The sequence below is a fragment of the Eulemur rufifrons genome, chromosome 15 (assembly GCF_041146395.1).
Source record: "Eulemur rufifrons isolate Redbay chromosome 15, OSU_ERuf_1, whole genome shotgun sequence".
NCBI lineage: Eukaryota > Metazoa > Chordata > Mammalia > Primates > Lemuridae > Eulemur > Eulemur rufifrons.
In genome coordinates, this window is record NC_090997.1 from 1,575,278 (window position 1) to 1,599,219 (window position 23,942).

The 23,942-nt window shown below is 46.7% G+C and overlaps 2 protein-coding genes across 4 annotated transcripts; one reads left to right on the top strand and one right to left on the bottom strand.

The window, feature by feature from the left end:
- Window positions 1-777: 777 nt before the first annotated feature.
- PPP1R10 (protein phosphatase 1 regulatory subunit 10) lies at window positions 778-18,286 on the bottom strand. Of its 3 annotated transcripts, XM_069488710.1 has the most exons (20): window positions 17,685-17,715; window positions 16,953-17,469; window positions 10,708-10,825; window positions 9,933-10,019; window positions 9,634-9,769; window positions 9,153-9,204; window positions 6,978-7,055; window positions 6,482-6,655; window positions 6,151-6,256; window positions 5,957-6,069; window positions 5,348-5,448; window positions 4,960-5,107; window positions 4,726-4,884; window positions 4,385-4,631; window positions 4,150-4,213; window positions 3,842-4,036; window positions 3,603-3,678; window positions 3,239-3,352; window positions 2,319-3,074; window positions 778-2,038 (listed from the first exon to the last, which is right to left on the bottom strand). In XM_069488710.1, the coding sequence occupies exons 3-20, from the start codon at window positions 10,812-10,814 to the stop codon at window positions 1,929-1,931; spliced, it is 2,823 nt and encodes a 940-aa protein (XP_069344811.1). In that variant the 5' UTR covers window positions 10,815-10,825; window positions 16,953-17,469; window positions 17,685-17,715; the 3' UTR covers window positions 778-1,928. The 3 variants fall into 3 exon arrangements, with proteins under 3 accessions (XP_069344811.1, XP_069344809.1, XP_069344808.1); XM_069488708.1 differs by lacking the exons at window positions 778-2,038; window positions 17,685-17,715 and adding an exon at window positions 18,263-18,286 and having other exon boundaries at window positions 2,046-3,074; XM_069488707.1 differs by lacking the exon at window positions 778-2,038 and having other exon boundaries at window positions 2,046-3,074.
- A 1-nt stretch (window position 18,287) lies between these two features.
- On the top strand, window positions 18,288-23,711 carry MRPS18B (mitochondrial ribosomal protein S18B). Its single transcript, XM_069488711.1, has 7 exons — window positions 18,288-18,409; window positions 19,539-19,647; window positions 19,756-19,853; window positions 19,970-20,038; window positions 21,434-21,500; window positions 22,568-22,627; window positions 23,150-23,711. Exons 1-7 carry the CDS (start codon window positions 18,332-18,334, stop codon window positions 23,440-23,442), a joined length of 774 nt encoding a protein of 257 aa, XP_069344812.1. The 5' UTR covers window positions 18,288-18,331; the 3' UTR covers window positions 23,443-23,711.
- The last annotated feature ends 231 nt before the right edge of the window (window positions 23,712-23,942 follow it).

Genomic DNA, 23,942 nt, shown 5'->3' on the forward strand with positions numbered 1-23,942 from the left:
TAGCTGATTCTGATGGAGCATTAAAATATTTGAAAACCACTGTTCTCAACCTGCATTCCAATATCCCCATCTTCCTGTCTCTGCTCCCCACAGTATAATATACTCCTAATTTTTGGTTTCAAGAATAGCAGAACTTCCTCTATTTTATCCTTTTATGTTCTGTTCTCCTGCCTTCCCAAGAATTTTATTCTGTCAGCTAGGCCCTCCGTATCTATCCTTAACAACTAAAATTAATCTTACCCTACATCCCCCAGTAGCAGGCCTAATATCCTCCCCTCTGCAGAGCCACTCTTTTGGGAAGAGAGGTCTACACTCTCCCTTGTCTCTTTCTCCACTGAAACTGCTCTTAAAATCAACAGTGAGCATCCTTTGTTTTCTCCTTCCCTAGAAACTGCTGTCGGATGTTCCTTGCACACACCCTCCACTCAGATTCCTTCCCCAAACAGCTTCACAGGGGTGGCAGGTTCAGCTAGAACACGCCCCCACCAAGTCTGTGGCTCCCACACCCCGGGAAGAGTTCTACCTTCCCAAGATACCACTGCTGCAAGAACGTTGATCCATTGGGATCTTGGTATCCTGGAGTGTTTCACACACTTTTCAAAGTATTCTTTCACCAGTACTTGATTTAATATCAATTCTGACTTGAAAGTGAAACAAGTGTTAACTCCATAGGAAATGAAAAAAGATCCCACAAAGGATTGTATTAATACATCTAAAACAGATGATTTTTTTCTCTTTAAAAAGAGCCTAAACACACCAGGGGTTAAATAAGCTGCTTCTTTCCACTGTTTATTATTAATGTACAAAATATACAAAAACCAAAAGAAAAAGAAAATACTCATCCTCAAATCCATTGTGGCGATAACCCAAGACCCTGCACAAAACCCAACCACTCCACTGTTTTCATAGAAAACAACTGATGCCAAGACAGGTGAAGGAGAGGACTGGGAAAGGGCAAAATCATCTTGTGGAACCCACCAGGAAGGCACCCGGTGGGGATTCGGAAGTGGCTGACAGAGCAAGGTTTCTGGACACCTCACCCTGACAAGGTTCCAGGTGGGGGCAGGGAGCAAGCTAACTCCCAAAGGCAGTGCATGTAGTGTGACTGTCAGGCCCAGTGTGCTGGGCACCAGTTGATGAAAAGCTGGTCTCACTTGATGAAAAGCTGGTCTCACTGAAGGATTTTATGAAGTTTCCAGAGTGGCTGCGGTTGGCAAGGGTGGGCCGACACCACAGGCCTCACTGATACCAGCTCAAACTTTCACTGGACGCAAACATGGATTTGCCATCATGGAACGTAGCAGACCCATGATGCAGACCTGGGTGTTCACAGAAGGTTGCAAAGTCTTACGTGAGAAAGGACTCAGAATGCAGAGCCCGTGTTGAGGGGGAGAGACGTGTGTTCTGGAGCTCGAACCCAGCCTGATGGAGCCCTCTCGGTGCACGGCACATACAGTACCCTTCTCCAGCTCCCCACCCTGTGTGGCAGAATGGACTCGGCTGGGAAGATTTCCCACGTGCAGCTGACCCTGTGTCGGAGTTGTGTGTGCAGGCGGAGGACCCACGATAGGAGTAGAGGGGTCCTCCAGGATAACCAGCGTGAGGTTCTCAGGCGTAAGGGTAATACTGGAAAGGGATTTGGGGTACAGGGTGAATCTCCTCAAAAAGTGAAGCCAACTGGGTCTCCTCTTCAGCAGTCCAGGGTACAGAGCGTGTCCAGTCTCTCTCCTCCCCAGACTGGAGGAAAATATGTACATCAATGCGCACCAGTGATTGGAAAACCCCCAGGAACCCCAGCAGGTGGGAACTGAGGGGCCGGCTCCACGTCAGCTGGGGAAGGGCAAACGGGCCTCACAGAAGCCATAACACGGTGGAAGGAGCAAGGCTGCAGTCCACAGGGGGTGTGTGGGCAGGGCGGCAGGCCGTCCCTATGGCAGGGGGGGCCCATTGACACCCGGGTGGTAGAAGGCACAGTTGTTTTCATAGCGGCAGTTGCCCTTCATCATGAAGTGTCGGCAGACGGGGCGGTTTGACATGTCTGTGGGAATGATGGCAGAACGGTTAGACGAGAAACGGCCAACCAAGGCAATGCCACCCTCGCCACCCCAATCCCCAGCATCCTGAGAACTTTCAGAGAGACAGAGTCTTGGGGATCTGGGGGAAGGGCAGACGGTAGGAATTGCCATGCATACTGGGACACCAAGGAGACAGGGGGACCTCATGTTCTGCCTGGCACACCCACAGCGGTGACTCTCCCCCACTTCCCCAGATCCTGTATGGGACACAAGTCTTACGCGGGGGGCAAGAAGCATCCTCACCTCCTCCATGGCTGTGGCCTCCATCGTGCCCTCGGTGGCCCCCTCCCCCGTGGCCAGGGCCATCATGGCCACGGTGCTCATGAGGAGGTGGCCCTCGATGGTCGTGGCCTCGGTGACCAGGGACATCATGAGGCCGGTGACCATGGGGCCCCCCATGTCCAGGGCCTTCATGAGGGCGATGTCCACCACTTCCACTCATGCTCCCACCAGGGCCTTCGTGGGGGCGATGTCCCCCACCAGCACCCATTCCTCCGCCAGGGCCTTCATGGGGACGATGGCCACTGCCACCACCCATGCCACTGCTAGGGCCTTCATGGGGACGATGGCCACTGCTGCCACTCATGCCACTGCCAGGGACTTCATGGGGACGATGTCCTCCACCGCCACCCATGCTACCACCAGGGCCTTCATGGGGGCGATGTCCGCTGCCGCTGCCCATGCCCCCACCAGGGCCTTCATGAGGACGATGCCCACCACCTCCAACCATGCCGCCGGGGCCCCCTCGTCCATTTGAAGGTCCTCCTCCAGAGCGACCTCCTCTGGCCCCTCGAAATGGAGGAGGTGGAAGGGGTTCATTTCCTCCTCGGCCACCTCGGCCTCTATGGTATGGTCCAGGACCAGGTCCCGGACCCCCCCGCATTGGGCCACCCCGCATAGGGTCACCCGGGCCATCCCAGAAGGGATCACCACCACGGGGAGGTGGGGGGGGACCTAGGAGACGTGGACCCACAGGCCCGCTAGGGCCTCCATGAGGACCTGTTAGGGAAAGAGAGAGAGAGAGAGAGAGAGACAGCATCAGCTCCCTGTTACGCTCAGGAACAGCCATCTCCCAGCCGCAACTACCAGCTTTTGGTCGGTCTATGCTTTCACCAGGCTGAAATGAAGCAGATAAGCCCACTCCAACCTCACTACCCACTTACCTGGCATAGGTCCCCCAGGTCCAGGAGGGAAGTGCTGCATGGCCTTGGGGCCCCCAGGGCCTCCCGGTGGGAAACCATTGGCTATTGGACCAGGGCCTAGGAGTCCATGTGGCACTGTTAATGACAACAGGAATGACATGGTCAGCAAGAGGACTCGAGAAGATGGCATGACTTCCCACATAGGTGTGCCCAATTGACCGTCTCAGACCAACCTGGCAAAGCAATGCTCTCTGTCCAGTCTTCCCCTCCCATTTCTTGCCCAGTGGCAACAGCCCTGTGCTCTTCAGTGTCTGGGAAACCCTGCTTCCCCCAACTCCACTGTAGGCTTCCTCCCCCAGGCCCTGGGGCTGGCCCTGAAGATTACCCAGCATCTGCTTGATCTTGTCTGAATAGTCTGGCTGTTTCAGTAGTTCCTCTGAGGGATGACTGTTTGGGCTACCCTGTGAGGATGGAAGAGGCAAAGTCAACGGAGCGAGAGGGTAACAACTGCAGAGAGGGAGAGCCAAACATTAGGAGGTAAGTGGGGAAATGCGGAGAACCAGGGCAGAGAGAATGGGAGACAGAACCAGGAAAGAACACGTAGGAGGGAAGGAGGGCTCATACCATTATGGAGGTAAGGATCTCCTGGACGTTAATGCCTCCTGCTCCAGGGCCCTGGGGGCTCTTCCCAGCACCCATGCTTCCCATAAGATTGGCCAGAACAGGAGGCAACTTGGAGCCTCCTGCCCCATCAGGTGAGCCACCTGACCCCCCAGGTTCCAGCGTCTCAACGTACGGGGTCTCATCCATGGAACACTCCTGAAGGAACAGGAGAAAAGTCAGGACTAAAACAATGGAGACATTCTCACGCGAAAGAGGCACTGAAATCAATGAGCATGACAACCTCCAGCGTCACGTAACGTTCCACTCACCTCATCTAGCGGGATGAGCTTAGGGGGGACGGGCTCATAGGGCTCCGGGTCAGGCTCGTGAGGACTATCAGGGATGTCACAGGTGATGGAAAAGAGAAGAAGAATGACAGTCACATTATTTATTCAGGCCCTCGAAGTTCTTTCTAACCTCCAACCCTTCTTAATTTCCCCAGGTCATGTTCCTCCCAAGAGTGCGAGCACTCAACATGCCGGGGCACGCACCCGTTCTGCTCACCTCTCCTTGTTTAGGAAGAGCTCCTGAAGGATTCCTTTCTCCCGCTCAGCCTGGATATATCGCTCCTGGCTGTTGCTTCCAGGGGTGACAAGAGGTGAGGGCAGAACCAGGGGCCGGGGACACACCCAGGGCACCTTCTCCTCCATGTTGTCATGGCTCAGACGCCGGGCTGTCTCAAACGCATGCCGGTCTGACAGGATCTCTCGCTTGGCCGCCTCCCCAAAGTCCTTGATCTTATTCACATTTACTATCAGCAGCAGAAAGCACGGGAAAACGTCAGCACAACCAAGGCCTTCTAAAGTCTCCTGCACACGCCTACGGTATAGGAAACGGCCTCTTACCTCGTTCAGTTTCATCCAGTTCAAAATAGAAGTACTCTCTCAGTTTGCCCTCCTCAGGCCACGTCACGGTCTTCCTCTTCCTGCCCTTCCGGGTCAGCTGGTTGGGATCTCCAGGACTCTCCACTGGCTTTGCGTCCAGAGCCCCTGGTTCCAAAGAGGCTGGAGGCAGAAGAGGTTTCAGACCCAGATCCTTCCCTTCAGAAAACCCCCACACTGAACCAGTTTCTAAATTACCTGCATCCATGAGCTCTGGGACTTCAACAGGGGGCACCGGGGTGCCTGGGCGGTCTGTGTCCATAGCCTCAGAAGGAGGTGCCGGTTCTGGGGAGGAAGGTTTGGCTGTGCTTGGTTCTGTGCTCGTTTTCCCTTCAAAGGGGCTTGGCTATTATGAAAGAAAAGGAAGTTAATGAGCTGACACGAAAGCCAGGGCCAAGGCAGTTTGTCCAGGGTCCTAGGCAAGATTCCCCGGTGGTTCTTACAAAGAAAGACCCCGTCTCTAACACAGTCCCCTCGGCAGCAGTCTACATCCAAGACAAAACTTCTCAACTCCTACACACTGTGTCTTTCCTTCCACTTTACCTTTTGTACCCTGTCGCTGACACCTACTTCTCGGGGCTCATACCTTGGCAGCTGTAGGTGAGAGCACCTTCTTCTTCTTCTTAATTTTGATGCCTGGAACAGGGGCTGAATTGAGAGCATCCAGAAAGCCCAGGCCCTCCATGGCTACAAAGGAAAGAGAATCAAATGGAAGTGATTCTCTCATCAGACCTCCCTCATCATCCCACTCCTACAGACAAAGTCCAAGCAGAAAACGGGCCAGTGGGGACCCTGCCTCCACTTAGGACACAATGAAGCTCAGGGTGGCCAGGAAGCAGACGCAGGAGGGTCACGTGGGAAATTCTCGTCGTTATTCTAGCTGCCGTTGGCAGGCAAGCCATGGCTCTGGGTGTGAATTAGAGCTCGGCTAACTGATGAAGCGAGCCCCTCCGAAACACAGCAGATCACCCTGACAGGCGCCCCAATCAGTCCCGGGATGGCGCATCTCCCTAACTCACTCCTAAGTGACCCCATGGAAGGGGACTTTCAGAGGTGCAAAAAGTAAAGGATACCAAGAAATCGAAGGCAAGTGAAGGAAAAAAATAAAAGGAAAAAACCTTCCCCTTCCCGAGACATTTATTCCCATGAAGAGTCTGCTCCCAATTCAAAGCAGGGTCCCCCACTTCAGACTCACGCTGTGGCGGGATGATCTTCACTTTGATTTCTTTGGTGGCGTTAGGTGTGGTGTTGAGGGGCTTGTACTTCTTCTCTGCAGGGAGCGCAGCATCCCCTGGAGCAGCTGCCGAGCTGCGAGAGAGGAACTGTCAACAACATCTCCCTCGTGTCCCCAGAAGTACCCCATTCAGAAACCCGGGCCGTGGCCCATACCTCTGGCGCTTGAGGGGAATAGGCTTAAGGTTGTACTTGTCAGAAACCACCACTGCGCTGGCGTTCTTCTTCACAGGCACCAAGGACGGCGTCTCCAGCTCTAGTCCTGAGGAACGAGACATGGTGTGGGTAGCTGAACTCATATGCCCACCCGCCTGAATTTCCCTCCCCATTCCCACCCACAAATGTTCCCTGTGTAACCCACCCAAAGCTGCTTCCACTGGTCTTCCCTCTTCCACAGGTTTAACACATCACACATCGCACTATTCCCCCATAAGGCTCCGGTTGTACGTATACCTGCGAACTCTCCCCAGGCCGCCCACGGCCTTACCAGTGGAACGGAACTTGGCGTGACTGGGTGCTGTGGTTCGAAGAGACTTGGGCTTCTCCTTTTTCTTCTCTGGGGCCTCCTCAGACCGGGACTCAGCCTTTACCTCAGTCAAAGGTCGCTCTGGAGGGGTGGTTCGACTCTTTCCCTCTTCTTTACGTTTCTTCTTATCTTTCTCTGTTATGGAAAAATGAAATAAAAAAAGGATTTTGGCCAGGCGCAGTGGCTCACGCCTGTAATTCTAGCACTCTGGGAGGCCAAGGTGGGAGGATCACTTGAGGTCGAGAGTTCGAGACCAGCCTGAGCAAGAATGAGACCCTGTCAAAAGAAAGAAAAGAAAAGAAGAGAAGAGAAGAGAAGAGAAAAGAGAAAGAAGGAAGGAAGGATGGATTTTATGCAAAATGGAAGACTGTCAGAGGTGAAGCAGACTAGAGCACCTGAAGGCCACATCCCAGTAGGAAAGCAAGCAATACAAGGGACAAAGGACTAAGGAGCTTACCAGCAGGCTGGGTACTGCTCTGGGAGCGGATGACAGCCATCCAGTCGCTGACCAGGACTGAGGCCAATTTCCGGAGTTCTGCAGGTGGGAAAAAGGGTAAACTTCTAAATAAGTTTAAAATATCATGCTTTATGTAACAGACAATGGGAGGTTTGAAGAAATACTATAAAAATCAGTGCAATAAAAAAATAACCCAGAGTTTTAGGAACATGAGATAGGCTTAAAAACCAAACTTAAAAAAATTGGAACAATGAGGCCGGGCACGGTGGCTCACGCCTGTAATCCTAGCACTCTGGGAGGCCGAGGTGGGCGGATTGTTTGAGCTCAGGAGTTCCAGACCAGCCTGAGCAAGAACGAGACCCCGTCTCTACTAAAAATAGAAAGAAATTTATATAGAGAAAAATTAGCCGGGCATGGTGGCGCATGCCTGTAGTCCCAGCTACTCGGGAGGCTGAGGCAGGAGGATGGCTTGAGCCCAGGAGTTTGAGGTTGCTGTGAGCTAGGCTGACGCCACGGCACTCTAGCCCGGGCAACAGAGTGAGACTCTGTCTCAAAAAAAAAAAAAAAAAAAAAAAAAAATTAATTAATTAAAAAAAAATTGGAACAACAACTAGAAATGTTGTCTTCTACTCAGATAACTTTCATCTCCACTGCCATCATGTTAGGGAGCAAACAGACTAACATTTATTACAAGGTATGTGGCTTTATATATAATTCATGCAATTATTACAACAACCTGAAGATTTTTAAACTCCTTTTACAGACATGAAAACAAGAATAGAATTTGTTTCTAAATATATGGAAAAAAAAAAAACAACCCTTTGTAGCCCTTTCATTTTGTACTTGGCAAATAACATCTCTTATCTACGAACCGTCTCTCCTTGCCAACATTTCCACTTACAGACTCACTTAATAATTAATTAATCATTTAATAAATAATCATTTAATCATGACTAAGATTGTCATAGAACATTAAAACTTAACTTTTCAAAATAGTCACACAATTGGCAATTTCTGCACCTAAGATAACACGAACCTCAGTGCATCCCCAATGCAGGAATATCCTAAAACCTTCAATATCTAAAGTAATTATAGTAATTAAATCCATGTCCGAAGAGGGCAGCCCATCAAGCCAGTTGGAAATAGGGAACAATATACCCAATAGTGAAGAAATAAAAGATGGGCAATGATTTCATGAGATCCCCTGTTATATGCTGTACTACAAATGACTACTAAAGATACTGTGAGAGATCACAAAAATAGTAAAAAGCTCAGTATCTAAAAGGACCAAAAAACTGAGAATACGATTAAAAGGATGAAAAGCTAGAGGATTTTTTTTCACTTAAACAATCCTATGAGTTAAAATAAAATTGGGATCTTTCATCATGGAGAGGTGTTTCCAGTGATTTCTCCTACAGCTAAAGAACCTCAGACAGGCTTATCCAAGTTTACATCCCCCTTCAACATCAAGCAGACCAAAGCCTTTCACCAAAGAGCCTAGCAAACAATTCCTTTTAGACAAGAGCAATCCTGTATCTTTATCAGGTCTGATAGAACACTGCTCACTTGGTGGGAAACTAGAGTTCTGTGCTCCTGGTTTATGCCTTGGGTAGAGATAAAGGAAACAATCTATAAAGGAGCCAGGCTTTGTCCTGTATGGTCCTTGCCAGTTCCAAAACTCTTTGTCTTGGAAAAGGAACGAATCTGTTGCTATCAAAGTTATGATATACTCCAAGAGCCAGGATTTTGCGCATGGCCTACAGGAATATGTTTATTGAAGGAACTACTATATCTGTTGTTAGGAAAACAGATATTGAAGGTCCCAGAATATGCTATATTGATTTAGAAAAACAGAAGTAAATGATGACAAGACACTCTAGGATGATACTATGTCCCCCAAAGAATTTAAGCGTATACGTTTTATACCAAGTGATCTTAAGAATCAGCTTCTGGTTAAAGTATGGGACCTTACTTTAACACCATTTGGAACTGAGAACAGGAAAGAGGGGATAGGTTAGAGGAACTAAATGTTTAAAAGAAAAAGAAAAGCAAGGTGAGGTGGAAAGAGGAGGAAAAGACCGAAGGGACGATCCAAGGATGGGAGAGAAACAAAGGTAATTCAGTGGAAAGAATGGAGAGAAGCCCGTGACAGAGAGGAAGGACTGACGGCCCTACCTTCATCCTCACCGGACTTGCTCAGTTGCTTCACCAGTTTGGCTGTGTTGTTCTACAAGAGACGGGAACAGCAGAAAGGTCAATGCCAGGAGGCGATTAAGCCCACTTGGAGCTAACCACCCCACAAACTCCCTCGTAATCTCTTAACAGTCCCGAACAGAGACTCAAAGAGTTAACCTTTCACAAAAACTTTGTAGACAGTCTTACTTAGTCCTTAACAACCCAGTTAGGTAGGTACAATTATTCCCATTATATAGATGCAAAGACTGAGGCTCAGATATATGAAGTGCCCCAAGCCACACACCTACTAAAGGAAACAAATTCAAACCAAGTCTTCTGGATTCCAAATTTCTTTCTTTTTTTTTTTAAACCATTCTACCTCACAGGTCCAAGATTGCAGCCACAATGGAGTCAGTGAGAATTTTTCAGCTGTTAGGCTAACCCAAAAAGGAAGAATCAGGGTGGTAAAGACTGAGAGTACCTGCTTGAGATGGTCCACGGTGAGCGGTAGGTGCTGCAGGGTCAGCAGAATTTGCTGGAGGAGGGGAATGTTGTTGGTTGTCTTTGAGTATGTCAGCCAATTGTTAAGAAGTTTGTAACCACCAACGTCAATAAACCTGCAGGCAGGAAGGCAAATCTGTAATGCCCTCGCTGCGTTTTGAAAGTACCACATCCCACATTCCTAGCCCCCTAGTAATGACCTAGGAACCCATGCCTCCTCTCCCCTCCCCCATCTTCCAACTACATCTCCCCATTCCAACCACCGAGACCCGCACTTACTTGACCAGTATTTCTGGTGAACGGGTCTGCAGGAGAATGTTCAAGTAAGTGCATCGACTCACCATCTTCCGTGCTTCCTTCATCAGACTGTAGGAAATGAGGCAGGGTTAGAAATGGATCAGCCAGGGTCTCTTCCTTTAGCAAAAGCACCTCTAATCTGTGGAATGCCTAGATCCCTGATGACTGGGACTTTCTTTGCTCCAGAGCAGGGGAGTCACACAAGCCTCTAGGATGGGAAGGAGCCAGAGTGACATGAAAACCCATGGGAGAACAGGGGACAACTAAGGAGATACTAGGTCTCTTATCTGGGTAGGGGAGCATCACTGTTTCACTAACACACAGGATAGATACACTTCAGTCTACCTACAGGTGAAGCAGCTAACCCTCAACAACTATTCCTTAGCAGTCTGTTTAAGATTGGCTTAGTTATTTGCTTTCCCCTGGAAAAGTGGAGGATTCCTGAAGGAAAATCACATTTTGGGTAAGCGGGACATGAACCAAAACAGAACCGAAATTCTGTCACCAGGCTCCCCTGCTCTCATTCCAAAGTGCGACCCTCTTGGGACTGTGGATGTCCAAATCTCTAGTCTCCATTACGGCCTGCAAGCAAGGGGTCATCTTTTCCTTTCACTTATCCTAAAATTACTGGATTTGAATTGTATTCCACTGTCTCTCCCTTTCCTCTCCAGGATCATTCCCATCTGCCTCTACTGTAGCCATATTACAATACAATAGCCTCTACCCACAATGAATGCAAAGGAGGGTACAGACTCACCTGAAGATCTTGGAAATCCCATCCACACTCTTGACTTCCCCATCTCGGTTAAGGAAGCTATCCAGGCCTTTTAGAAGCTCTTTGGGGTCTATGGGACCCGAACCCATGACTGTGGTTTCTAAGATGAGAGGACAAAACAAACAAACTCACAGAATGAATGGGTGGCAAAGACAGTCCTAGTGTACCCATCCCTGTATTTGATAAAATACAGTGACTAATTATACAACTACATCATTTTCCAGATCAGAAAAATCAACAAAGATTACTGTCAGTACTAAGAAAGTAGCCCTGGCAAGGGCGAATGCATGACTGAACGAGAGGACAATCAGACTGGAGGACCGGACAGCACGCCCGCCCCTCCCTCCCAGTTACATCCTTCCTAGGAAAGTCGAATGCCTCTAGATTGTCTGAGAGCTAAGAGTCCAAGTTCCCATAACAAGCTCAACTCTCCAAGGCATTTTTGCTTATTGTTAAACTGTCTCCCTAGTTGCTGATAAATTTGGCTTGAAGACAAGCCTGTAAGTGAATAAGAAGTGGGCAAATCTTAGGCTGTCTTGAAACAGGTCGAGCCCTTTTTATCATAATCACCACAAATAGTAGGATATGTATCAGCTGAAATTGTTATGTGATATAAGAAAACAAAACCTGAAAACAGAACCCCTTCCCCCAAGGGATCTGGGGGGAGGGGGGGACGGGTAGCTCCCAGAAATGGAGGCAAATGGATGCAAAGGAAGTCAAGCAGATCCTCCTAAGCCTTGAACAGAATGTCACTCATTAATCAAACACCACACAAGTTTTTATTGCTGCAGTTAAAGGAAACTTTGGTTTGTGGTTTCAAAAGCAAAGATGAAAATCTGAACCCCCTCCTCCTCTCAAAAAATGACACTGTCCAAGATCCCCAAGAAAAGCCAGAAACTAAAACTAAAAACCACAGAACCAACAAAAACAGAACAAATAAAGCTAGAAGCTGGGAAAATTCCATCAAATTTTAAGCAGCTACTTTAGACCAGCTTGGAAAAGGAGTGAATTAAAAGCTAAACTCCCTTTTACCGAAGGGAAAAAGAAGTGTACAGCAATTTCTAGGCCAGAACCAAAGTTCTAGAGAGGTAATTTAGGATCAGTGTGGTTCTGACTGGGATTTTATCCACACTGCCTCTAAACATCAAAAAAGCAAGCTGCCTTGGCAAGTCTGCACTTGGGAAACACAGCTAGCAGGGAGAATGAGGGGAGGCAAAAACAGCCGCCTGCGTCCTACATCCAGTACAAAGACAACAGACACAATCCCAGCAGAAGGGTGGAAAAATGAGTATTTTACAAAGATAACTGTATTTTGTGCAGAAAACAGGTTTCTTATGATGCAAATTAGAGAAAGAAACATGATCATCTCAATGTTTTAGTCCTCCCAACAAAAAGATCAATGAATTTCTAAATTTGTAGAACTCTATGCAGGCAGAAGCAGGGAAAGGGACAGCAGTACAGCCTTGGTTCTAGACATCACAACCTGTGAGCTGAACACTGGGAGAGACGAGGCAAGAAATGCCGAGAAGTGGGCAAATCTAGGTCAACCGCGCTGTTGTCGCTGCCCTGGAACCTCCATGAGGACAAGTGGAACCTGAGGTCAGAAGAAAAAACATTCAAGTAGAATACTGGAAAAGATTAGGAGTCCGTGGGCCAAATCTACCAGATAGACAGACACAGGGATAAAGGAACCCTTCCCATGTAGTGGGACACTATAAAGTGATACATATAGATACGTTAAAGGGATATATAAAACAGATTTCCCATGTGGTGGAGACTGGAAAAGCAATGAGTGGGTCCAAATACATATCGTTAAGTAACAAGAGCCTAAGAAATTTAAAAGATGTCTACATATATATATGCACACACATCTAGATTCCAAAGGAAAATATATGCAATTTGACAAAAAGCCTTGAATTAAACATCCCTTCAAACCTGTCCCCCTAACACAGCTGATTCAAATCCAGAACTGAATATATATAACCTTGGAGAACTGCCTTTTGCAGATCCAATTACAAGCTAAGCCAATAGGCTTGCTACCCCTACTTCTTTCAGAAACTCAAAAAACTATCACTGGAGCTCAAATGTTCCTTCACTTAAGAGGACAGGAGACAAGAGAGAGAATAACCAGGCTTAGAAAAATGGACCTATGAGCACAAAGCTAAATTCTGTCCAGTGCCCTCTGCTGGGAATGGAACTCAGGGACTTTTTAATTCCCATTTGTATAAACAAGAATAAAAGAATAGTCAGGGGAAGCTATGAGATAAAGTAAAAGAAATTTTAAATATTCACTTTCCACTACTAAATTTTGGAACTATAATTGTAATTTTGTCTCATGAGCACCAATCATGTGATAAAATATAAGTGGATTTCCTCATGATGGCTTTCCTGCAGGCAGATTGGTTTTTTACTATTTAAAATTAAGGACCCAAAGTGTCTTACAACCTACTTTCCTTACTTTGAAGCCAGTACGTTTTGAAAGAAAGAAGTTCCAAGGCACTCAAGTGGAAAGGAATGAAGAGCTTAACATTCCCAGCACAGGCCTACAGGGGAGAAGGCAATTCAGTTGACCCGGGAAGGCAGGGGCAGTGACCAAGTGTCGTAACATTACCCACTCATGATCTGGAGCCTGGAACGAAAGCTTGAGTAAGCCTCCTGGAAGCACAAATAATCCAGATTGTTTTCTTTTAATGAGCTGTTAACTCCCTTGAAGGCAGAACATATAGAAGGTGGGGGTTGGGGGAAAGCGGCCCTCTCGCCTACCTCCACCTTGTCCTAAGGTATGCTTTCCTAAGGAGGATGTTGAGCAGAGCCATGCCCTCCTGGCACAAGGCACTGGGGAATTTTCTACTGTTCTTACCAGAGATAAAATTGAAAGCCTGTAAGCGACACCGACTCCTGCCTCCAAAATGAATTTTACTTGTTATTCAATTAAACAGGGTGAAAAAATACCCAGCATGGCTAGCTATTCCACATCCAGCATCAATGAAACAGGACTGAATTGGTTCAGGACAAAAATTCTAGCAAGCCAGAGCCCTTTTAAAAAGAAAACGATCACAACTATTTTCTGACAAAAAGAGAAAGGCGTCCCAAGTTTACCTTAGAGGCCTTAGCATTTCTGCTTTGTACCTAACATCCCTTACATTCCCCTTCCTTTCCTCCCTTTCCTTGGTGTTCTGGGCATTTCCTAGTAGGACTCAAGAGTGGACTGAATTATGTCTCTCAGGTGATTCACAAGACCATTATCATTGTTCTTAGTAAGCCCCTACCCCTCAAAGTCATTTTGAATGCCTGGTACATCACCTCCCCAAAGCTGATTTGCCTTTCAATAAGGACACAAAATCACACACTATCCCCACCCATAGGAAAAGATCCCAGAATAGAACTCTTTGTAGTTTGTGAACTACAAAGATCAGGTTCTCCAAGCTTCTCTGGATGGATTTGGCTTCTATAGTAGGCCTTGTTTCCCATCTCCCATGTTAAGGAAGATCTTATTAGTCCTGCTCACTAGAGATCAGGAACCCCAAAGGGTAGAATGTTCAGCTCCCAAGGAAGGTATGCTATAGAGGCACATGGCAAACAGCTTAAAAGATTAAAAAAAAAAAAAAGAATTTGTGGCTATTAGACATGTGGAAGAGTCCCTCCCATCCAATCTGTTAAGTATTGAGAATGCACAGCCAGTAGAAAATTAGCCCTAAGTCTCACCCAAATTACCACAGGACAATTGTACAAAATGGCTTTCCAGTTCTGCTTATAATCTCCATACTTCAATGCAGGACTTTTAAAAAAATGAAAAGTATATGTAAAGTCTAATAAAGATTTGACTTTGAAAAAGCTGGGGGAAGATAAGAAAAGAACCAGATACCCAATACCACCCTCAGGGCATGGCTTTTGAACATGCACCAATTGCCACAGCACTCCACGACTTGAAAAATGAAGAGGACATTTTTTTTCATTAATGCTTTTAAGGAATTTCTTTTAGAAGGGAAGTAAAAAGAAATTCAAAATAGGTGGCTCTTTGGAAAAAAGAAATGAAGGTTGTGAAATGTAATACCAGAAAGGTTTTGCTTACCAGAAACCGTAGCTTGATTCCCCCTGCCTTGAGTTTACAACTGCCGCCTCCTTTCCTAAAGATTCACTTTTCATCCTAGTACCAATGTACAGGAACTAAGCAAGTGGAGAACGTGATACAGCACTGAATACAGAGTTTATCCCCAAACCGAGAAGTGGGAATAAGGGCGATTTAGAAGAAAGTCCTAAAGTACCCACCTTCCCCCACAAAGCAACCAAATGCAGGAGGCCCAAGGACTGGGTCCTGAACAGAATTGGCACATTTCAGTGTCATTAGGCCCATTTGTCTCCAAGCTACTCACATAAGCCCTTATGTCTTACCCATTTCCCCCAACACACATATACACGTACACACAGGCTCACACACACACTCCCCCAAAAGCCTCCCAGTCTTATAGGTGAGAATTGCATTTTTTCAACCCTGGCAACCAAAGTAGGGAAAACTTCCAAGCAGTTGTGATGAAGTGAAGTGAAAATAAAAGCAACGGGCTGACTGTTAAATATAAAAACTAGAGCTACCCAAAGAGATGGACAGCCTCAATACCTAATTCCTATAAGCTTTTATCCCTTCAAGACAAAGGCTTTAAAAGACTGTATCTAAAGAAAATAAGGGAAATGTCTTCTCCTGTTCTTCTCCCTAGCAGCAAGGAGCACAGGGAATCCAGAAGGCATCTGCTCAGGGGTGGAGTTTCAAGAGGGTGGAGAGAGGAGGAAGAAAGCTGATTACATCACCCTTCAATGCTGCTCCTCCCCCTTGACCAAGTTTCTAGGGCCGCCCTAAGCTCTGAATGGCAAAAGGGGAAGAAAAACAACAAAGAAGGAGAGACGCCATTTTGTAATGGAGAAGAGGACTCAAACTTTAAAAAGCCACCCGGCTCTGCCGGTAGCTTCGGCTACATCATAAAACACCCTTTTTTAGCAAAAAAAACAAAAGCCAACCCCCGCCATCCTGAATAATCTTTGATCAATTTTGATCAGTTAAGAGCGTAGTGAAAACTAAAGCAATTAAAATATTTAAAAAGAACAATTTTCTGAGGGGAAGAATTGAATTTGTAATTGAGGTTCAACCTGCTACCATCGACCACCCCCATTCTCCCTACAGAGGAAAAGGGGGCGGACTTGGACCCCTCTCAACAAATAGGGTTGAGGTGGGAGGACAGGAGAAAAATGGGTCAAGACACAACCTGCAACGCCGCTTGGAAGACAAAAGGACAAGGAACGTCGCCATATTGAAGCAGGGAAGAAAAAAATTCCTTTTAACGACACAAATCTTTTAGAAGCTAGCATTCAATTGCACTAAATGGCTTTTAAAATTATACTCCTGAATTCCACATTCCCCAACCTCTCCCACCTCTATTTAACTGTATCCCCGACCAAAAAAATAATCAAGTTAAAATGTTAATCATTTTTTTGCTTTTAAATAACCTATGCAATCTGCAACAATTACAAGACATTCTTTACCTCCCCAACTATTTTGTATGTACTGACCCTAAGATTATATTTTGCCCTAAATTAAGTGTCTTGCAATCTTTATTCCTAGATTGCCACCTATTTTAACACACAAATATACCCCAAGCAAATTACATTAAAATTGAGAGGATTTAACAATCATTTAAAAAGTCATAGCCAGCTACCATTTCTCTCTGCCCATCTCCTTACCCTGCAATCTTTATGTACAGATTGCTTATTTATCTGGCAAATTGAAAGGCGCCCTGTTTGTCTCACACACAAAGAAGTGGGACTTCTGGGCCACAAGATCCACCATCTTTTGTATGTGAGCTCATTAACCCTTTTGAAGACTGCTGCTAACCAGAGGAAGGCAACATTCCTCCTTATAAAAAGCAAACACTTATGGCTTTGGCAGTCTGGAAATTGTCTGGATTACCAAGGGTTAACCGTCAAAATCCTCATTCGCTGGCCCTCCCTCCACCCTCTCCTTGCCTGCTCAGCAGGACAGGGACAGGTGGTAGGGGAGAGAGAACAAGACTGTTTAGACCCAAAGGCCCTTTTTAATGGAGATTAAGTGACCGGATCGGTCCTTCTCCAGTTCTATATTTGTTCTATGGTCTCATTTCTTCCTCTCATTATTTTTGGTTTCACAACGGGAAACGTTGATTTCTTGTTGCAAGGCTTGTTTTTGAAAATTCGACACTTACTATCCAAATTTTTTGCGACGTCAGCACCTCGGGCTCAGGGGGGAGGGGTAAAATTTTGGAGGAAAAAAAAACAACCAACCAGGACCCAAAACTCAATTATTTGGGGGGCCTCATTGGATCAAAAAATCTCTTAAAAAATAAAGGCCAACTCAGTATTCATTACCCCCCCCACCCAACTCCATTTAGGGAGGGGGGTCGTAGAAAAAAAATTCTGAGTGGATTCAAAAAGGTAAACGCTGGATGAGTGAATTTGGGTGGGTTTGGGAAGGGAGGGTGGTTGATTATTTTTGAAGTTATGTGGTGACGGTCCTTCGGCCACAGATTTCAAGTCCCAAGCAGCGTGGGCTGGTGGGGTGGGCAAGACAGATGGGAAGGGGCAGAAGACACAAGTGGTTGGGCTGGTGGCTGCTGATTTCCCTTTCCCCCCTCTCAGGATCCTTTCAAGGGCTTAGATGTTGCTGCGGCTTGTTTCTGTTTTCCTCGTGGCCGGCCTGTCTTTCTCCGAGAAAATTGAAACCTGGGATAAAAGGAACACAAGGGGGAAAGATGTAATCAGTACGGGCTGCTTTAAGACACCCAGAAATACCACTTTTGTTGTCCCTAAACACAACTCCATGTCACAGCCGCTTTATACAAGCCGAGGCTCTCAACCGAACCCACCCGTCCAACGCTTCCCGGTCCAACGCTCTCCGCAAAATTTTACCCTCTACACAACAACATTCCCAAACTTACCTCTAAACGAACCCCAGAATGGCGGCTGCCCGCTCGGGTGGAGTCTTTTATACCCGGACGCCGCCCAACGCGCCCAAACGTGCTAGTGAAACGCCCCTGTCGCGAGACATTGTGTGCGAGGCGTGAGCTCATTGGTCAACCCGAAAGACAATTCGCCAGCTGATTGGCTACTCTTCTTTCGCCTTCGCTCGGCCCCTTCCTCCGGCTCCCTCGTCCACCTCCTTCCTGCCCCCACCCTGTCGCGAGCGCGTGACCAGAAAGCCTGGCACCTCCCTTTTCTCTGCTTCCACCACTTCCGCCCTCGAGACCGGTTCTCACCCCGGGTTGGTAGAAACGTGCCAGCGCATGCGCACTGGGTGGATCCCGGTCAAAATCGCCTTCAAAATTGATTAAAAGGCAAACTCTAAATACGGGATCTAACAGTCGTAGCGACTGGTCTAGATAAAACGCAATTTTGAGGCCCAATTTCATTGTGACGCAGTTAAAGTTAGCTTCTACCCACGGCCCCCCTCTCACGCTTCCGTCCTGACGCAAACGCGCGGCCGCCTCCTGCACTTCGGGCTCGTCCTTGGCCCTACCTTAGTCAATTTCCTGGAGCATGCGCAGTCACTCTTCCGGCCATCCCTACGGTGGGCGCACGTCTCAAGATGGCGGCCGCCGCAGTAAACACGCTGCTAAGGCGTCTTCCTGTCCTTTCGCCCTTCCGAAGTGCCTACGGAGTTCAGGTAACTCCTTGAAGGACAATCTGCACAACCCCAAGTTAGTTATACCTTTCCTAGGTCGCCACCCCACTGCCAGTAGTCCACGAGCGGAGATCTTCCCAAGTGCTTATGTCTTGGCTGTCTGGGCAACACTACTTCTTGAACACCTCCCTACTCCAGACTGTGCGCATTTTCTAATTCTTTGCTGAGGGCTAAGAACCAAGGGTAGGTCTCATCCTCTTCACAGATTACCATCTCAGCAAATTAGCTAGGTGACGGAATTGACTGCTGGGTCATACACATCCCGCTCTTAACTAGGTAGGTGGGGGCTAAATCTGGGGTGTCCTTGGTTTGAGGAACCCTAATTTCTACCAGCCCTGCTATCTCCCAGTAAAATCAGGATGCGTTCTCACGACCTGGGGACCACTTTCTCCGTTCTCTTTACCTTACTAAATCACTTTTTATTGGAGTTACAAGAGCTTAACAGTCTTTCAGATTGAGGTTACCCTCTAGCCTCCAGTACTTACCATCCTGGAGGTTCTTGGTGGGGCAGGGCGAGATAGGAAGGCTTGCCCAGCTGCCACTCCCTAACGTGGGACTGAAGAGTGGTAACAGGTCGCCGCAGAGTTAATAACAGCCCTGGTGGCTTTAAAGCTAGCGTTAGGACTCAAGTTTTGTTTTGCCTTGTGGAATGATGACCTTCAGCTTTTTATAAAACTGGGCAACTTAGTGACTGGGGATTGGATTGAGTTGGATACTCACTCTATACATCCCCTCCACCACACATCTTAACGTCCAAGAAGCTAGACATTCTCCCTTTTCCTTTCTCCTTCCACCAGACTCAGTTCATATCCAGAAAGCACAGATTCCTTCCATGTTACCAGGTTTTTTAATCGTCTTCTCAAATAAAATTGCTTCCCAGTCATCTTGCATAGTTATCCTGCAACATTAGCTTCTCTTTCAGGATCCAATTGGAAATAGAGTGGTTGTTGATTTATGTCAATTTAACTCCAACAGAAGTACTTTGTATATAATCCTGATATATTCCATTAACACAACCGGCATACATTCTCTCTCTGTACAAATTGTGCTAAGCAAAAGAATTGAGTCCCTTTCTTGAACTCATTCTTTCATTGTTTTTCCTTCATTATAGGCTCCCCTTCAAAGTTTTTGCACCAAAGCCCCCGCTGAGAAAGATTCTTTGCCCCCACTTCCCGTTTCCCCTTATGAAGATGAACCCTGGAAATACCTGGAATCAGAAGGTAACTCTAAATGGGGAAGGGGAAGGTCAGGTAGGGTTTGAGATAAGTGGACAGAGCTACCCCCTATACTTCCACCCAAGAATAACCTTGTGTGGTTTTTCATTTCAGAATACCAGAACCGCTATGGTTCCCGCCCTGTCTGGGCTGATTACCGCCGCAACCACAAAGGTGGTATACCGCCACAGCGGACTCGAAAGATGTGTATTGTGAGTTTATGAGGGTGGGTTGTGGAGTGGGGGTGGAGGCCACAGTGACAGTACCACTGATTTTTTTCTGACACGGCTTTGAACATCTGCAACTGCTGTTTTTTTTCTCTCCACAGCGTAGAAACAAAGTTGCTGGGAATCCCTGCCCCATCTGCCGGGATCATAAATTGCATGTTGACTTTAGGGTAAGGAGAATCTTTTCTCTTTAGGATAGGAGAATAAGGATTTGGAGTGCCTTTGCAATGCTAAAGGTATTACTGTAGCACCCCACACTTCATATCCTGGAGCCCTTACAGTCCATTTTGCAGTAACTATTTCTGGCATTATAAAAACCTCTCTCCCACCAGCCTTTCACTGTTCACTGTGGATTGTGCTAAAAAGCTTTATCCCATGTCTCTGAAATTTACAGTGTAAATTGCCGGGTAGGAGAAATGCCTATTTCTAATAGGAGAGCAATACCCAAAGGTTCATTTATATATCTATCACAGTTATTAACAAGTATATTGGCCAACTTTTTTCCTGAGGTTTTCTTTATTTTGTTGTCATGTTGATGTTCAGTGGCGTGCTGGAAGCTGGGGTTGGAGTTGAGGTATATGCAGCAAGGTTAATTACTATTTTTTTCTATTATTTTTCCTTTTTTTTTTCCCTGCACTCCAAATGCCTCTTAATAGTAGACTGTTTTTTTTGTTTGTTTTTTCAAAAAGCCTTCAACATTGTGAGAAGGACAGGACTTGCTCAGGATAGAATTTGAAAACATTACATACTAACAATGATAATAGGAAAGTATTCTGAGCTTGCAGTACAGGTATTAGAGCAGAAGCTATACGGCTTTATATATCAAAGGATGTCTCCCACACACACACACAAAAGCTATATTGCCAGCTGGTCATCAGGGAAGTGGAGGTCATTTGAGTATCAGCAGATTGGGGTGTCTCACTGTTCTACAGACCCTTCTGACACAGGTTATAGGGGAGTCCCATAGATAACTTCCCCGTTTCAACTATATACAATTGCTTATAAAAAGAGGTTATAACCAATTATATAAACAAGGGGGAGAGAAAGATTATACATTGAGTAGTGCAGGTGATTCTACCTCCCATTCCACTGCACAAACGTACCTGCTTTTTCCTCAAGAGTCTCATTTCCTTTGATGAATTTGCTGGCTGAGAGTCATTCTATGTAATTAAAATGTAAAATTGTTCTTAGTCAACATATACATTATGTTCATCATGGTGTTTTATACATTAATCATTTATACGTGCACATTGCGATGTCATTTTCTGGGATTACCAATGACCATGCCCAGCTGTTTCCCTTACTGCTGACTTTAGAATATGACCCTGCAGAAGAGCTGTCTGTGGGTATCACAGTGACAGAATATGGGATGTGCACGTGAAATGCTTGCAAGGCCAGGAAAGGAGAAAAGTTTGCCGGAACATGAAGAAGGAGTAGATTCTGGAGAGACAGAGGGGTGAAGGTGTCGTCCGTTTGAATGTGTAGGAATTGTGCACTTTTTTTTTTTTCAGTTTCCAAAAGTCTTGCTGCTCTCTCCTCATGTTTCTCTACCACTCCTCCCACAGAACGTGAAGCTGTTGGAACAGTTTGTCTGTGCCCATACAGGCATCATCTTCCACGCTCCGTACACAGGTTAGCCCGTCATCCCTGTCATCACCAGAATAACTTTTCCTTGGGGCATTCCTAATTTGTGCAGTTGGACGAAAGGTATTTGTTCAGTGGCTCCTATGTGTGGTATAAAAAGTCTGGTTGAACCTTTTGGAAATCTTGGCTTGATGGGGATGTTCACCTGCTAAAACAATTACATGTGGACAAAAGATACAGGCAAGTACTTCTTAGGCAAACTAAATGTATTTCTTAAAAAGATAAATGGTGGTGATGGTTTTCTTTCTATAGGGTCGCTTCACTTTTACAAAAGGCTTTTCTTCACAAATTGTCAGATAAATTCTTCTATATCATTGTCAATTGAATTAGATTTTCCAAACTTGGAACTGTAAACCTAACAATTCACGATTATATTTATTCCCTAACTAGCTACAGGCCAAATCTGGCCCTGTGGTGTCCATTTGTTTTCATACTGTCTGCAACTGCTTCCAGTTCACAGTGCAGAGTGGAGTGGCCGAGACAGAGACCACAGGACCTGCAGAGCCTATAGTATTTACTGTATGGCCCTACTCAGAAAAATTTTGCCAACTCCTGCTCTTGAAGCATGATATATTTGCAAAGAATCCAAATCCACTGTTATTGGGGGTGGCAGTACGATCAGTGTTTGTCAGAATTTCTTATGTTCAAGCTGTCAAAAGCTGAAGGGACTATATTTTGATATGTATTATTGTTACTCTGATAGCCTTCCCTAAATCTGAAATCTCTTCGTTTATGGGATCTTTCTCCAGCTGAACCGTCTAATTAACCACACTTGCCCTTTGATTTGTTCTGCTCCCTGTCTAGGAGTCTTTGCCATGAAATGGCTTCTCTGTGGTGGCTAGATCCTCTTAAATGTTCATCTTAGCTCTCAGAGAAGGGGGATCATTGGGCACATGGGGAAACTGTGGCCCATGGAGGGGTCAAGGGAATGGGGTCATTAGGTAAAACCAAGTCTTCCAAATCCAGCCCTCTGTCACCGTAGAGATGCAATTGTGTTCTTTCATTTACTGTGCCTTATAAGAACGAGGACCAAGTTACCATTTTTCTCCCCACAGGGGTCTGTATGAAGCAGCACAAGAAGTTGACCCAGGCCATCCAGAAAGCCAGGGATCATGGTGAGTGTGAGCAAGTGGCACAAGGAAGTTTTGTTAGGCATGAGGAAGGTGACTTAGGGCTGGAGGGTAGATGTAAATGCACCTACCTATCTCAGAAAGTAGGACTCAACATTTCCCAAGAATTTCTTTCCACATTCTTCTCCTCAATCTCCTACTTTGTCATTGTCCTGTCCCCTTGTTTTTTATCTTCCTTTCCTTACCCTTCCCTCTGATTTTACAACTGCTGATCCCAGTGCCATAGCGAGATCAGAGGATGTTTGCATAGATTTCTGGCCCGTGGCACCATCACAGGAGTTTAAAAGGTGCCCCTCTGGTAGGGCAGATACAGCTTTATAGTCCTGGTGCAGGACTGCACAGCTTTGCAGCCCACACGCGCCCCCCTGGCCGGTTACCTTTGTGGTATACAGCATGCATAAGCGTACCCAGTGGCTCTGACTGCTCCCTCCCTTTTATACTTCCTTCCTTCTTCTTACTGTCTGTCCTTCTCACTCCCCTCTTGACTTTCTTGTTTTAATCCCTTAGGTCTCCTTAGTTACCACATTCCCCAGGTTGAACCCCGGGACCTTGACTTCAGTACCTCTCACGGAGCTGTGAGTGCTACTCCGCCAGCCCCCACCCTGGTTTCTGGCAACCCCTGGTACCCGTGGTACAGCTGGAAACAGCCACCAGAGAGAGAACTGTCCCGCCTTCGTCGGCTCTATCAGGGTCATCTCCTAGAAGAGAGTGGCCCCCCACCTGAGTCAATGCCTAAGGTGCCTCCCACACCACCAGCTGAAGCCTCCACTGAGCAGACGGGTGGCCAGAGTGCTCCGTAGGAGCCAGAGCCTGGGAAGGGAGCCCGGTTAGGAAGCAGTGCCTAGGGTTACACGGTGGGGTGTTACCCTGAGGAGTTTTGCCTTTGGCAGACGCAGGAAGGAAATGAACGTTGTTGCAGGGGATAGATCGAGGCTGCGGAGGGAAGCCCAGATGTGTATGGGAAGCCCCAGCCCCCGTGTATTGTGAATAGACGGGCTAAACATGGTGTTGCTTTCACACTTCTGCCAACACAGTTTCTCTACAATAAAGCTGCATCTCCTGTCTCTGACTTTTTTGGGGATGAGTTTCAGATAAATGCCATTGGTGGGGGTGAGGGTAGTAGCCCGCCAGTGGTGTTTGTTCTTTTCATATGAGCAAAGAAATGGGTGCTGCAGTCGCAAGAGGAGTGGTCATGCTTAAGGCAGCCCTGCCAGTGACTCCGGGGACCAGACACCGGGACGGGAAGTTGTGCCATTCTATCATGATGGCCTTTCTGGGCTCCAGCGCCCCCACACAATGT

Excerpts from the sequence above, each read along its gene's own strand:
- PPP1R10 (XM_069488708.1), bottom strand. The coding sequence starts at position 10,814 with ATGGGTTCGGGTCCCATAGACCCCAAAGAGCTTCTAAAAGGCCTGGAT. Across the intron at positions 4,885-4,959 it reads CCCAGAGCTCATGGATGCAG|CCTCTTTGGAACCAGGGGCT; the intron begins GTAATTTAGAAA and ends TTCTGCCTCCAG. Across the intron at positions 4,214-4,384 it reads CTCTTCCTAAACAAGGAGAG|TCCTCACGAGCCTGACCCGG; the intron begins GTGAGCAGAACG and ends CATCCCTGATAG.
- MRPS18B (XM_069488711.1), top strand. The coding sequence starts at position 18,332 with ATGGCGGCCGCCGCAGTAAACACGCTGCTAAGGCGTCTTCCTGTCCTT. Across the intron at positions 21,501-22,567 it reads CTTCCACGCTCCGTACACAG|GGGTCTGTATGAAGCAGCAC; the intron begins GTTAGCCCGTCA and ends TTCTCCCCACAG. Across the intron at positions 22,628-23,149 it reads CCAGAAAGCCAGGGATCATG|GTCTCCTTAGTTACCACATT; the intron begins GTGAGTGTGAGC and ends TTAATCCCTTAG.